Source organism: Zeugodacus cucurbitae, chromosome 2 (assembly GCF_028554725.1).
Source record: "Zeugodacus cucurbitae isolate PBARC_wt_2022May chromosome 2, idZeuCucr1.2, whole genome shotgun sequence".
In the NCBI taxonomy this organism is placed as follows: domain Eukaryota; kingdom Metazoa; phylum Arthropoda; class Insecta; order Diptera; family Tephritidae; genus Zeugodacus; species Zeugodacus cucurbitae.
This window is the reverse complement of record NC_071667.1, coordinates 68,847,501-68,864,099: the sequence shown is the minus strand read 5'-3', so window position 1 is coordinate 68,864,099 and position 16,599 is coordinate 68,847,501. Positions and strand designations below refer to the sequence as shown.

Genomic DNA, 16,599 nt, shown 5'->3' with positions numbered 1-16,599 from the left:
TGCAACAATTTGCTGCTGGTTGGTTGGTAGGTTGTGGCAAGTTGCTGCGCATTCAGAGCGCGCGCGGTCTACGGTGTGGCACATTAAAGTGACAGTTGTCGTCGCACTGCGCTGCCGCCGCCAATGGCTCTAATGAAAAATGTCCTGCCTTGACTTGAGCTGCAATTTGAAAATTGCATGCGATTTTCTTACCACATGCACTACTACACCGCCTCTCTTCCACTATGAAAACTCTACTGTTGCTACACGTTGCGTTGACAATCAGGCGCAGCCAATTCGTTGCGCTCGCCAGCACACCCTCTGTGGCGCAGCAATTGTTCTGTACGTACAAACACACTTAACTGTTGTTGTGGCAAGTCACCTTCAAAAGACTTATGCAACAAACTGGCGGCAGCGTGACTGAATGAATGTGCTTGACTCTAGTCTACTTGCTCCCTACAAAGTCATTCGTGCTGCACTAAGTGTTTCGTAGCGGTGGTTTTTTGCCATTTGTATTTGTTGTTGTTGTTGCCGGCAATTTATTGAATTGTGCGTTCTAGCATTATTAACATTACCATTGTTATTGTTGTTGCCACAGCGCTTTTATTGCAGTTGCTAGCGAGCGACTTGATTTTCTTTGCATTGTTTTTCGTTTTTCTCTTTTGTTGTTGCTGCAATGCGTTCGAAATTCCACGTCGACTTCGTCGGTAATTGTTTATGCTCCTTGCAGATATCTTAAATTTCCTTTTTAAGTTATTCAATTGCCACTGCAGTGGCTACTACTTGAACGAGTACGACAATTGCAGCCCGATTTGGTTAACCACTTTGTGGCAACTTGCAACTTGCAACTTGCCTCACTCTCTGCCTGCATATATAAATATACTCACAAGCAAGCGCTTCTCAGTATTTTATGCATGTATTGTGTGTGTTTTTGTGCCGTCCTTATTTGGTCTTATTGAATTTATTTATATATAAATGCCATTTCTTTCATTTCTGTTTTTTTTTTTTTCAAAGCAAGATTTTTCACGCCTTTTTTGTTCACACGTCAGGCGTTTAGCCAACACAGATATTTTTAGCATACAGCTAAGTAGCTGTAGAGTTGTGTGCGGATGTTTGTTAAATATGTGATTGGCTGGCTGACAGGTGGCTTTTGATGACACAGCAGCAAGTGTCAAGTGGCTAATGGTGGCTAGTTTGTGGCGTGGTTGGATAATTATATAGCAGAAGTGCTAATTTCTATAAAGAATTTTTATTTTCTATATCCAAAGGAGATACTTGTAGAAAATGTGTGTGAAAATTCTTTGGGTTTCGTGCCAAATATCTTAGCAGAGTAACATTCTATATCAAATAGTTCATTAAAGTCAATCACAGCGCTGAAAAGTCTTCAAACCACTTTCTCAGCCGAAAATAATTTCTAGCTTTCTTTTTTCTCAATATCTTTCTTTCTGTTGAAGTCGCTCTATTCTTATCTTATCTTAAAGATATATCTCAGACATTTTATTTATATATATACTCCCACTGGCCCTAAAACATTTATTCTACAACCATCAATTGATCTCTTTTCTGCAGTTAACAATTTTTGATCTGAATCTCCAGTCTTTTATAATTAATTAGACTTCCAGCTTATCTACGGCATTAAAACCCATAACCATAATCATTTAATACTTCGGTTAGGATTGTTATATTCCAACAATGACACATTAATATTCTGTGGAAAAGTTGGTCAATTACTTTAGTTAGTTGAGGTTTTGAAAGCCAAAGTCGAAGAATTAACCTTTGACCCAAAAAAAAAAAAACAGTATAAAAAAGGCAATTGAAAGCAATTAAATGGTTTGATTACTCTTCCAACAGGTTTTGAGTGAAAATTCTCACAAATATTTGTATACTAAGCCCATAAATTCAGAATTTATCGATATTTATTTAAATTTTGGCTACTCTAAATTTATACCTTACTAAATTTTCTCTTCTATGTATGTTTATTTCATTTCTCATAGTTCTCAAATTGTCACTATAATTTATATTTTTATTAAATTCTGAAGTAACAGTAATACCTTTAAAAATTACTATTTATTTACTTTTAAATTATTATACTCCTGAAAGGTTTTATTACTTTCCAAAAAAGAGCAAATAATCGTTAAATCTATCTATCAAATATATTTATGTAAAAGTAAAGTGTCAACTATAAGCTACTGCAAACGCTCGCACATTCAACCGAATGGTAACTCAATACCATCTTAAATAGACAGTAATTATGGCAGTCAAATGGCAAATGGTCGAAGAAAAGTAGTGTCAAATGTTAATTGACAGTTATTGTTTGACTGCTTGACTTTGATTGCTCGCTACTGAATTGCTTTTGGAAAAAGTGGCAGAGTTAAATTTATAAAGAAAAGCGAATGGTCTATAAAAACGGAAGCAATAAATTGCCTTAAAAATATATTTTTTAAATGAAAAAAAAAAAAAAAATAAATAGAATTAATTAAATAAAAAATATAGCAGCTTTATTGTCAGTCCTGAACAACTTCGCTCGCATTTTCAACTTTGCGCAAAAATGTGGGGAAAAATATTTCTAGGTAGCTAGAAGGTTCGTGTATTAACTCTAGACTACCAATATTTCATTGCCTTCATGGCGCCAAAAGGTAGGCCACACTTGTTGATGAAATAAAATTGTAGCATACATTTCAGCGCTCATAATATTGCTCATAGTTAAATCATATTTGCCAAATATTTGTAAAAGAACTACCATCGATGTCTTCTTCAGATTTATTTACAAAAAATTTACGAGGAATATTTAAAAAGAATATTTTTACCCAGTAAAGTCTTATACATATATTCGAGATTTTGACATTTTTAGTATTATTTTGACAGAAGGGACAACACGTACATTTACTCATGAATACTCTTTCTAAGAGTTTCTTCACATTAGTTTGTATTTATAATCTACTAAGTAAATCAATTAAAAATCTAAAATAAGTACTTTCCTATACATTCTCATATCCCAAGCAAGAAATTAGGTTTCAGTTAAAAATGAAAAATATTTTTGAAATACCAAAAACGAAAAAATAGTAAATTAGCTTTAGTTAATTAAATTGCCTATTTCAGTTAGCAAAACCCACTAATCGCCGATCAACTACTCACCCAGTCACAATTTCGAAGCCAATCAACTCCGGATCGCATTCCTCAACCGTGTTGCCATCGTGTCCGCCGCTAACCAAGCCAACGTTGCTGCTGGCATCCAACAAGTCAATGTCCTCATCGCCAATCTCTGTCGGCAATTCTTTCTGTTCCTTGGGTAATTGATCCTCCTCATCGGCATTGTGTTCAAGTGCAGCCGACTTTTCAGCAGACGCTACTGCAGCCGCGGTTGTCGATGCGAGTGCCGCAGGTGCTGCAACCGGTACGTCCGATGCCGCCGCCGACGCTGCTCGCTCTGAGGCTATATCAACTTCTTGTTGCTGTTCACTTTCCGCTTCGCTGATCGCCGAGTTGTCAATGGCATGTTTTGCCTCGGAGCCACCCCCCAAATCGGTAGCGACAGCCGGTGTTTGGCTACCGACAGCAGACTCTGATTGACGCTTAGCATCGTCGCTGGCTGTTGCATCGACGGCTGTGGAAACCGGTGCTGCCACAGGTGCTACCACCGGTGCGACGGCATCGGCTAGTGGTGCTGTTGCTGCGACCTGTTGCTCGGCAATAGGCAAATTGCTGTCCTTCGTGGCGGTGGCGGTGGAGGCGGCATCGACGACTGGAGCGACAGGTTGTGCGCTCTCTGCCAGATCCAGGCGCGAACGTCTGGCTGCCATGGTGGTAGTTGGTGTGGCAATCAGCAGACATAGCAGCAATAGCCACGGTATGTTGTTGTTATTGCTAAGGCTGTGCGCCGTTCGTTTACTGTGTCGCATTTTTGCGTAGTTACTGTTCGTCCTCACGTTGTTGTTGCCTGGCAGCTGTGAAAGAAACAAAGAGAATAAAATATAAAACAAATGAGCGGCAAATAATCGAAATTGTTGTAGTAAATGTATGGCTAGCTAATAGAGAAAAGTGTTGCAAAAGCGTTTGTCATGAGGCTGCGCGGCTGTGTCGTTGCTACCGCAGCCACCTGCATACACTGAACGCACACATACATACAAAGAGACTATCTATCACACACCTAGTATTTGCGTTGGCTAGACGGCGCGAAGGCGTTCCGCACTAACTGCCCGCAGCCACACACTTGAGAACTCAATTTACGCGATGTGCGCGCGCCTCACCGCCCTGCTCGCGCTTGCTGCGCCGCCTTAGCATTAGCCTTCACCAAAGCCCTTGGCCACATTTAATTTGAAGTTATGCCGCGCCATTGGCGGCGCGCTCATCTAATGAGCTACTCGCTTACAACTAATTTATGGTTTCATTAACTTTTCATAATTTCAAATTCATCGCACTGATCGCGGCGGCTGGCGGTTGCGCATGCGCATACAAAAGATTATTAATTTATTTTGCGCATTTCTTTGGCATTAATAAAAACTGTATATTATTATTATAAGCACTACTAGTTTTGCGGATTTTTTTTTCGTTTCTCTTCTCCAACTGCCTTTGTCTTGTTCCACTGACTGCGTATCATTCATTTCCGCCCCTGCGGTATTTTACAACTCTGACTTTGACTCTGTGGAGATTTTTTCCTTTAACATAAGAAGATGCTGATACTGACATTTTCTGCTGCGCTCGCCATCTTTGCCCGCGGCTTTGGCATTCGTTTCATTTTTACATTTCCGCCTGTCGGCGCGAACAGTTGCTTTAATTTGAATCAATTAGCCGCGCGCGTTTACTTTGCAGGCACACATAAATTGCCAAAGAATTACACCTTTTGCAATGGTAATGAAAATAAATTGTTTTTTAAATGCTTTATGCTATCGATGAGTGGTAATTGAGTTTGCATTGTGCTGGCAGTCTAGATCTAAGTGATATGCCTGCAATAAACTGTGATCAGTTCGTTTACCTTTTCCTTAATCGGCTTTAGGCTATCAATTTGCTTATCATTTAATAAGATGTGAAGAATACAGCTTCAAGTCTACTGTGCTTTTGCATTTGATTGGTTTGAGAAAAAATAGTGATTTCTGTTGTTTTCGAAAAAATATATAAAGAAAGATTGGAGCTTACCTCTTAAAAGGAAGATCTTTGCTAACAAACTTAATTTAATTAAACTGAGCAAATATAGCGGAAAAATTTTAGATTTAAGAAAAAAAAAGATTTTAGAAAAAAAAATTAAAATATACGTGGCAACTCTAGTTAAAAAAGTTTGATTAATTATGTTACTTTATTAAATTTTTGCACAATTCTTAAGTAATAGTAATTATTTGTAGTTTTTTATTCACATTTTAAAATATTACAATCGAAAAAAAAATGTGGCAACTCTATGACCTCGCTTCCAAGCATTTTTATCAGACATATACCTCATTTCTGTATTAAATTTCACAATTAACTCTCAGATGATTCACTAAATAATTAAAAAAAATTTCTTTTCATTGAAAATATGTGGCAACTCTATTAAAAAATATTTTTGTTTTTGTTGGTATTTTAAGTAATTATAATATTTTCATCATTCCATAATAAAAATGAATATCTAAAATTAAATTCATTTTAGGTGGCCATAATACCAAAAATATGTTAAGATGTCATGCCTTTTTATTATATTTACTTTGAATTATGAAAGTTTAATAAAATAAATGATTCAGTTATATGGCAACCCTATACATTCTTTTAATATTATTTTTGTGTATATTGCAATTTTTTTGATGTACTTGGAGAAGAAAAAATTTACTACAATTAAAAGAAATTCGTATCCATAAATTTTTGAGCCCATTCAATATATTCGCAACTCAAAATATTTTCCAGAAAAGAAAAATATTGCAATGAATTTCTCAGCTGCCTCATTTGCATTAGTTATTCATGACTTGTCGTACTGCACTGCATTCTGTTGCACAATTTTGCTTTTCCACACGCAGCTTCGACTACAGTATGCATGCCACTTGCCATGTACGAGCGCAAGCATCCACCCACAGGCTACAAGAGGCAACAACAGCAGCGCTTAGCTGCCAAGCAGCAGGCGACAACACTTGCTGATAGGCGCAGAGCACGCCGCAACAGCGTTGAGTTACTTGCAACAGCGCAACGAAAGTATCAAAACAAAAAAAGCTGCAATGTTGCACCAAGCAAAAAGACTTGTGTGACGACAGCAGAAACTACTTAACTGGCGACGGCAATGTTAGATATTGCCGCCGTTGCTGTTGTTAGCGCTGCTGTCACGTCGTCAACGTGTGTAGGCCGCTTCAGCTACACTCACACATATATACCAATGTATGCTAGGCAGCCAGCTAACAGCGCCCACAGCTTTTGTTCGACAGCTGCAACAGCAACAACAACATCAACAGCAGCTCGCACAGTTGTCAATAAATGAGGCTGACTGCCTTAAACTACGAAAAATATGTATGAGTTTGTGTTGTATGTGTCTACAGTGGCATGTGTTGAAAGCACTACAACAGAATTATCGATAATTTATTGCATGTTGCAAGTTGCTTTTACTCATTTTAAGTTGATTTTGTTGGTGGAAATGTTGAAAATTTTAAGAAAAAATCAATTTTTACATATATTTTTGAAATAAAAGATGCCACCTAATTAAAATAAAAATAAAAAATATTAAAAAAAAAAATTTTGTTTGCTCTAAAATATCTTAGACCTCCTTACATACTCCTTCACACACCCACAGCTGCATATATTATATAAGAGTACGCAAGCACACCTGTATATACCAACTTGCCACATATTGATCTATGTGCCACAACCAAACCACTTCGGCCTTCATGCACTTCCAGTACCAACGCACAACACCGAGAGCCCGCTCATCCACACTACACTACATTTTTCCTATGAATAGATAATCAGAGCCTGAACGTCGGCAGCGGCGGCCTGCCTGTCCTCACGGTGCGGCAAGGCAAGGCAAGCAGCTGTCCTTTGCATATAATTCACAATAAACGAGACGCCTTGGCGTAGGCACACGAGTGATCTCGAAAGTAAATCAGCTCACCCACTGTGTGTGTTTAAGGGCACCAATTTGCCCGGCAGCATAAACAGTTTTGGTGAATTTGCAAACAAGCCACGGATGGACGGACAGACGCTACGCGGACATGCAACATATTTTGTGTATCGTTGTGGTCAGCGCATTACTTGTTGTTGCTTTGTATTGTATACACTTTATGTATGATTTTTTGTTGCTTTTGTTGGTTTGTCTCATATTTACTTTTAGTGAGTTATTGTTTGCATTCGCTCGCTGCGGTTAAGTGAATTAATGCCACATATCAATGCAATCGATCAGTTTATTAACTAAATGCTGGCCAAAAGCAAGTGGAGTCCTTGAACACCCACCCATACACACTTACATCGTATATTTTGTGTGCTTGCGCGTCGAAATGGCAGGCGGTTCAACTTACTAACTAGCCTCGGTTGAGTTGCATGTGTCTGCGGGCGCATTTCGGCATGTTATTACGGTGTAATCGGTGCTTTGGTGATTTAAAATAATTCATCGCATTGTGTGTGGGGGAAAATTGTGGAAGAGATTAGTTTTGAGGAAAATTCAGTACAAATTTATATAATAATATCAGGATTTTGGAAATATTGAAAAATAATTGGTTAAATTTGTAATAAGTTTGTTGAACTCTGGGATGAAATTTATAATTTTCCGAAGTATGAAGATTAGAAAAATGAATTATACGTAACATTTGTTTCTAATAGTGTCAGAATCTACTTATTCTAGTGATATTGTTTTATCTTTGACCTAAACTTATTGGGTGATATTGTATATTGGTCTCTTAAAGTCTTCTTTGACATCACTTTAAACTTTCTACTATTTAATTGAATAATTTTTAATTAAAAAATATTTTTTATTATTTTATGTATTTCAATATCTATATTTCGGATAGTATTGATTCTCCTACCATCCTAAAGGTAGGCTACGTTTTTTATTTTGATTTAGGAATCGACTATAATAAATTTGGGTGAATCGTTTCCTACATTTAATTTAGCCAAGACATATAGCTATTTCTTTTTAATTTTATTATTCATATGCTTTATGCAGGATTTTATACGAATTTACTTTTCTTGGAATGAATTTTTCTTAAACAAATTTTAAATAAATGACAAATTAAAAGAAATCAATCGGCCTTCTTCATTGCGCTATTTCATTATATTATATTATATATTATATTCTAAAACACTGTATAGTCAATTGTTTTGTTATATATTTTAGATTTGAATCTACTATAACTTATGTTCAAAAAACATTGCCTACATTTAGGAGCATCGATCTGGAATTTGTTCAAAAAATGTTGCCTACATTTAGGAGCGTCAATCTAAAATTTGGCAAAGTCACACACCAATTATTTTTCTATTAAAATCACACGTGAATATACTAGAATCACAAAATGTATGTACTTAATATTTTTCGAAACAAGCAAGCAGAGGTCACCACTCCAGCTCAAAGAAAATCTGAAAAAAAATGTATTTGTAAGAAAATGCATATGACCCCTATGAGAGTTGACTATAAAAATTTGTTACCGCTTACAAACATCACGAATTCTTAATACACACACACCTTTCCATCTGTGCCATCTAAGCATCCTCTGCTACGAAAGCGCCTAATCCCAGGAAGGAATTTAATTGGATCATTAGATTTTATTGAATCTTTTAAATCTGAAAATGGTTTTGAAGGGCTTGGCACAGCGCTATCATAATTTCTTGAATACGCTTAAATGGGCATTTTGCCGGCAAGTGGACGCTGCAAGCTGCAAGTTGCCACAGCAACACAATGGCTTTTACGCGCTGAACTTTAATGCCGAGAAAAAAGGCAGAAAAAAGAGCGAGCAAAAAGCGCGGCTTAAATAAACTAAGGAAGAAGAGAGAGAATAAGAAAAAAAGGAGACGCAGCAGTGAGTCATAAATTTAAATGTTTATTGTATGTTGCATGCAATTTGCCAAAGCAAACACACTCATGTGGCAAGCACACTCACAAGGCAATGTGCGCAATACAAACAACATACAATAACTGAAATCGAATGAAAAATCGAAAGAAAAAAAGTGGTGCCATTGTACTCTGATAGCCACTCCGCTCTTCAGTGTGCTGAACTGACCGTCTCAGCCTGTGCAGCGCTGCGCATGCGCAATTGTTCATTGTCCAGTCCAATGGTCATTCAGCATTTCTGCATCTCAGCAGTATTTTTTCAGCATTTTCTTTAGCAATTGCCCTTGCTATAAACTTTACACGCGCACATTGCCATTGCCATTTGCATTTTCATTGTTTGTTTTGATTTCATTTACCTTTTTGTATGCTTATTTGTCTTGTTGTTTTGTTTCTAAACTTTGTTTGTTTTCGTTTTGTCTTTGGCGTGGAGCCTTTTTTTGACGCTTTATTAGCTGCACTCTCTGCCACAGTGATTGGCAATAAATTGCTGAATGCAGCTGTTGTGCAAAGCCCTGCTTTTTCTTGCTGCTGCAGTTGTTGTTTTTGTTGTGCTTCCGCTGCAGCGCGCATTGCCACATTCAATCAACATTCGTCATCTCTCATTGCGCTACTTCGTTATTTTTTATTGCAATTTTATTCATAACAAATGGCCGCCAGGCTGGGCAGGCATGCTGTGGAAAATTTGCATTTAAGGGGTGTGTGAAGTGAATAGGAATTTTGCCAATCATGCGACATTTTTTTTAGAGTCCGAAGAGATTGCGCAATATGTTTTGCCGTAATTAGTAGGAGTTACGTAAGAATTGTGAGTATTGTGATAGGCGACAAAAGACTTCAGCAACGAACCTGAGACATTATAGGGAAATTATTAACTTTTTTCGAATTTCGAAGCTCTGTTTTATTAGAAACTTGCGAATAAGTCTAAAATAGAGCTATAAATATAATATTAGAGGAATATAAAATTTTTTTAAAATAATGATATTTTCGTTTTGAGTGTTGCCACCTAATTGGAAAATTTATTATTTTATTTTTAATTTTCAAAATTAAAAGCATTTTCAAAAAAAAAAATAAATACGAGTTTTTTGTCAATTTTTTTTTCAAATTATTTCCCGACAGAGTTGCCACATATTCGAAAATTTTATATTTAATCACATTGTTTTAAAGATTGCTTGGCTTTTAACTAATTGAGACTGACTAAAGTTGCCTTACATTCATTATATTTTTTTAGGGTTGCCATCCTGTATTAAATTTAGTTCAGTTCAACAAAATTCCATTTAAGCAAAATTTTAAATTGAAAATAAGAAAGAAACACGATTTCGGTGAAAAATAATATGTACATTTTTTGATTAAAATTTCATAAATAAAATTTATTTTAAGTAATTTTTGCTTCGATAATATTCCAGAATAAAGCTGCCATTTATTTGTAAATTTGACATTTATTTACGCCAATTTAATTATTGTATTATTATTACTTAATTGAAGCCGACTAGTTTGCCAGATATTAAAAATAATTTCATAGGGTTGCCAACTGTCAAAAAAATCGGTTGAGTCGAACAAAAAAATTATTGTACGAAGTTTGGATGTACAGCTGTGTACTAATCTACTTGTCCTCTTATATTTAAACCTAAAATTATTTATATCAAAAATAATAAATTTTAAAATAAAAAATATTTATAAAGCTTAAATTTGTGGCATCAACACCCCAACTAAAAATCAGCAAAACCTATTACGTTAAAACATTCATTATTCACTGAGTGCCAATGACCAAAATCATCATCTTCCACACTGCAGTTATGCTCATAAACATATGCAACATTATTACCAACATCATAATCAACAATAATAACAACACAGAGAGCTGAGGATGGTTAGAGAGCGACCAACAATGTGCTCTCAAATGTAAGCAAACACAATGCATTTGTTGTTTGTTGTTGAAAAGAAAATAATAAGGTTAAGAGAAAATATTTGTGAAAGAGCTGAGTGACCATGCAACAACAAAAACACAACTTGTTGAGAGGTTCAATGATCGATGGATGAATTTGGCGGCTGGACAACCCACGATCGAAGCGTATGCTGTCACTGTGCTACGCTAAATGTAAACATATTCTCCTGTTTATAATTTTCATATATAACGGGTGATTTTTTTGAGGTTAGGATTTTCATGCATTAGTATTTGACAGATCACGTGGGATTTCAGACATGGTGTCAAAGAGAAAGATGCTCAGTATGCTTTGACATTTCATCATGAATAGACTTACTAACGAGCAACGCTTGCAAATCATTGAATTTTATTACCAAAATCAGTGTTCGGTTCGAAATGTGAAATCCGCTTTTTTATCGACAAATTTTGTTCAGCGATGAGGCTCATTTCTGGTTGAATGGCTACGTAAATAAGCAAAATTGCCGCATTTGGGGTGAAGAGCAACCAGAAGCCGTTCAAGAACTGCCCATGCATCCCGAAAAATGCACTGTTTGGTGTGGTTTGTACGCTGGTGGAATCATTGGACCGTATTTTTTCAAAGATGCTGTTGGACGCAACGTTACGGTGAATGGCGATCGCTATCGTTCGATGCTAACAAACTTTTTGTTGCCAAAAATGGAAGAACTGAACTTGGTTGACATGTGGTTTCAACAAGATCTCAAGCTCTTAAAAAATCACCCTTTATATGTACAGAGACCTATATACCTAATGCTTTGTATATACTCAGTTGCATTAATGTCAGCGATTTTTTTTAATATTTCTTTATTTATTAAATCTACTCTTTGAAGCTGAAGTCTAGAGAATAAACACGCTCTTACGCTCATCACTGTTTTAGTTGTTGTTGTTACTATAACTTGCCACCAAGCAAAGTGGCGCGTCAAAAGCGTAAATATTGCGCTGCAATTGTGTCTGACAGCAGCAGCAGCAGCATGACAATGGAAACATGTCGCGAACGCACACACTTGTTCATACTTGTTTGTTGTTGTTGTATAAATTGTTGCTGGTCAACTAAACGCCCAACAGGTTGCGTTGTGTGAAGAATAGAACAAAAGTAGAATAGAAAAAAATGGATTAAAAGCAAATCAAAAACATAGAAAACAACATGGACCGATTGCAAAAAAAGCGACTAACAACAAAACCAACAACAATAACAATGATAACAACAAATTGCTAACTAAAGTCACCATGCAACTGGATTTAATGCATTTGCGCAGTTATTATTGCGGTGTGGCAACAAACAGCTAGCAGCGCGTTGAATGTTTAGTGTTGCAGCAGCCACATAATGCAACTCTTCATTGCGGCGGCAGGCTGCTCGAGGTGTGGATGGCTGTAGTGGTTGCTCAAGTGAGATGTGGTTAATAGTTGTGGTTGCTGTTGTTGTTGCTAGTGGTCGTTGAAGGCCGCACTTAGTGTGCACTTGGTAGCTGTGGCGCAATTACTGAGCGATTGTGAACCAGCAGCAATTGCAGGCAACAAAAACAACAGCGTGTAGTGTGACGCTTCAAAAGATAAACAAAGCTGTGTACATACATATATACAAATAATACAACAACAAAGTAGTGGTCAAAAACAATTGGCAAGGCGACCAGCATGAGTAGCGTTTATCTAAAATTGCAGCGAATAAACTGTTGGGTTCCGAGTTGTAATGAGTTGGCGACTAATTGACAGCCACTTGGTGGTTATGTTGAAGTGTATGAGTATACGCATTTATGCTGATAATGTGTCATATGCTAGTCTATGAGGTAACAATCTTCATTTCACCACTTCACTTTGAGTATCTAATTTAGGAATATTTATTGCAACAACAACATTTTCGCTTGTGTTAATATTAGTATAATTATGAATTTTAAATTGAATTCGAATTTGAATATGAGTATGAATATGAATACGAATATGAGTATGAATCATATAATATGAGTACGATTCATAGATGAATATGAATACCATAATGCATATGAATCTGAATAAGAATATGAGTACGAAAAATTTGAATAGGAGTATAAGTATGAGTATGCATATGAGTATAAGTATGAATGTGAGTGTGAATATAAAAACTCATAGAATATGAATCTGAATACTTATATATATATGAATACGAACAAGAACACAATAATTTTAGTAAGAATATAAGTAGGAGTATGTGTAAGCATATAAGTATGTTTACGAATGTGAGTATGAATATAAAAATGATTCCCGCATTTATTATTACTATATGAGCAATATATTGCAAGCATATATTAGTTAGTATGGATATGTATTTGAATATGAGTACGATTACGATTATGAATGTAACTATGAATATGAGTTTGGATATGAATATGAATATTATATGTGCACGAATTTATGAATATTTATAATTATTATAATACGAGTCTGAGTATTCACTTGAGTATGAAAACAACTTTAACAACAGCTATTATTATTATTTTTAATTTGTTAAAAAATATTCAAGTGCCACCGCCTGCTGCGACACTACCACCCAACCACAGTTGCATGCCACATGTTGACTAGTTTTAATAATTCAACTGCAATATGAACGGTGCTTGTATTATGTTTATTATTATTTTGCCTTTTGGCTTAAAGAAAAGCTGACACATTTCACAGACGCTTAACGGTTAAAGCAACGTCAGCGCACGGGAGTTGCCACTTTACTCCATACATACATACAATATACTCGTAGAATACAATACAATCAAGTTTGCAGATATCAAACGAGATAAAATACCGCTAGAAGTCTAGAATCTAGCATAATGCAAAAGTTTAGAATTTCCGTTTTTTTTAGCACCAGCTACTGTTGTTATTGCTCGCCGGCTGTTTACAAATATTATGCTTTGCATGTCGCTATAAATTAAATTATCATAACAAAAGCCAACAAGACAGCAACGCCGGCTTTTGGTGGTTAATCAGCGACCAGCGAACGTCGACCGCAAATGGTTGGGTAATACAGTTATTAGTCGCCTTGTTTGTTGGTCGGCCATTCGCGAATTGAGTTCAGAGTCATGGGAGGCCACGCTTGTTGGACAGCACAATGAGCAGTCGGCACAATCAGCGGGCATATTTTTTTTTTTTGCTTTTTTCCGCTAATAGCGCATTGCTAAACAGCCGTAAATGTGGTAGAAAAAACATAAAAATTAAGACGACCGAATATCCACAGCTCCTTATTTGCGCTGTGTGAGCACAATGCTGACACGGTCACCACTCGCCGGTGGAAGTGGCATAATTTAGTAGAGGAAGCAGTCGTGCAAAAAAAAGTCTGCGCTTAAGCATAAAGTTATGTAATCAGCGCCACAGAGCAGTCATTGACTTTTAACAGACGAAAAACGAAAAAAACAACATTCAAATAAAGATTTTTAAAGCAAAAGACCACAACTAAGTCACAACTACATTTGCGTTTGAGATGCCACTTTGGGGGAGACCAACAAATCCAAGCAGCTGCTTAAGCGAAAGGTGAAGCAAAAGGCAGAAGAAGAGCACCAATGAAAAACTTTCTCAGAAATTCTTTATTGCCTCATTATTGTTATTATTATTATTATTATAATATGGTATTTTTGTTTTTGTTTGGTTTTGTAAGTTCAAGTTACAAGTTATGCGGCTTCTTCTGCACTTCTCTTCTCTTCTCGTCTCTTCTGTTCGATTTTGTTTTTGTGCCTTTTTTAAGGAAGTTGTTAAGCTCATATAACAGGACATTTAAAGGTCATAAACGTGGCACTCTATTGTGCTTTGATCGCCACTTTTCGCTAACTAGCATTGACCACAATGATGGAATGGCTCGTAGCATATACTTGTTGAAAAGTACTTTCAGTTGAAAAAGAATAAATAAAAATACAAAGAATAACTAAATTTTTCGAAATTATTAAAATATTATATTAGCTCATAAAAACTTTAGAGGAAAAGTAATATTCTTTATACTACATACTCTTAATAAATTTTATGAAATTTTTTTCACCAAAAAATAATAATTGACAAAAGAGGATTTCGAATTGTCGAAATTAGACAAAGAAGCTGGGAATAGTAAAAAAATATGTTAAATTTTATTGCGTATACGGAGAAATTAGATTTTTGATCAAGTTCGTTGCTTAAGTCTTTTGATTTGGATGAAAATTGACAAAACTTAGGGCATAAGTGAAGTTTACTGCGGAAGTTTATGAACGAAAACTAAAATTAATATGAGTTTGATTATTAACATGAAAGGAAAAGGGATATGGAAATAAATATCAGTATAAATAAGGGTATGACTATGAGTATGAATATGAATATAAGTATGAATATGAATATGAATATGAGTATGAGTATGAGTATGAATATGAATATGAATATGGATATGAATATGAATATGAATATGAATATAAATATGAGTATGAGTAAGCAAATAAATACCAGTTTGAATACGAATCTGCCTACTATAATGAGAATAATCAAGAATATGAATATGAAAAAGTATATGACTAAGAGTATTAGTATAAATGATGTGAATTTGAGTTTGTATTTATAATATTGTGAACTTGACTATAAGTATAATCAATTATTCGAATAATGGTCAAGGTACCAAACTAAAGTATTATTTTGTAGCAAAAAACCTATATTTGGTGTTAAGACCATCTCCAGGCCCTGTGCTATCGTAGCATTATTCACATCTCTTGCGGTGAAAATTTCTTTTGGCAAGCCTAAACTTATATGGAAGCAATATTCCAATAGTTCGAAATTTTTCGTGCATTCATTTCCAAAATAAATTCTAAAAACCAAATTTTAAATGTTAAAAAGAGCTATAAGTATAGTTTACCTATAACTAAGTACGGAAATATTTTCTCTACGACTTATAATTATTTCTGCTTTTAAAAGAACTTCTAATACACCCAGCTTATAGAAAAACTTGATTCAAAGAACATGATAAGATAATTTATACCTCTATTACACTTCAATACAACAAAATCATCAACCACAACAAAACAAATCATGTTTAAACAAACACTTCGTGGTAAAAGAAGAAATCCCACAGCATCAAGATACTTTAATTAGCTAACAAGAAAGTGAATTCAATACCACTTATAAAAGTAATAAGCCAACAAATATACATAGACACCATTCTTGAAATGTTACCAAGTCATCACGGCTGGGCGGCGCACAAACAAATCGATCAACAACCTTTTTGTGCTTACAACAAATAAATGCATAAATAAATAAGTAAAATACATAAGAATCGAGCAAGCGGAACAAGTTGCTGCCGGCGGCTAGCCGTGGCGCTGCGCAGTCATGACAAACGCAAACACACAAACGGCGTAATCATAGAGCAGCCATACACACAAATACATTTCAGCGTCGTCGTTGTACATCAATCTCGTCAAGAGCAACAACAAGACTAAAGCGGGTAAAAAATAAGAACAACTCATTCAGCAACAACTTTGAAAAAAGCTGAAAATCGCCAAACAATGGCGCCACTTTAATGCTGGCAGTTAGCTGCTGCGATGAGTGAACGGCTTTGTCCACAACAACAATAGCAAAGCAGCAACAACAAGTGGCACTGTTGACCAGTTGAGGCGATGAACAAAGTTTCCTAACAAGTCAACTTGCCACAGCGGCCGGCGACACTGAAACGATCAGTGACTGTTGTGACCAGCGGCCATTTGCTGGCGCTGTTATGAGACTCCCTTTCATGCCC

The 16,599-nt window shown here is 35.8% G+C and overlaps 2 protein-coding genes across 5 annotated transcripts in view; one reads left to right on the top strand and one right to left on the bottom strand.

The window, feature by feature from the left end:
- The window catches only part of LOC105211867 (autophagy-related protein 16), a 199,876-nt gene that overhangs the window by 67,145 nt on the left and 116,132 nt on the right, over positions 1-16,599 (top strand). The window lies entirely within an intron of this gene.
- Positions 1-16,599, bottom strand: part of LOC105211865 (uncharacterized) — a 108,339-nt gene that overhangs the window by 46,518 nt on the left and 45,222 nt on the right. For both annotated transcript variants that reach the window (XM_054232418.1, XM_054232415.1), the window contains exon 2: positions 3,115-3,923. In XM_054232418.1, coding sequence (XP_054088393.1) covers positions 3,115-3,878 — 764 coding nt within the window. In that variant the 5' untranslated portion in view covers positions 3,879-3,923. The remainder of the gene's footprint in view (positions 1-3,114; positions 3,924-16,599) is intronic.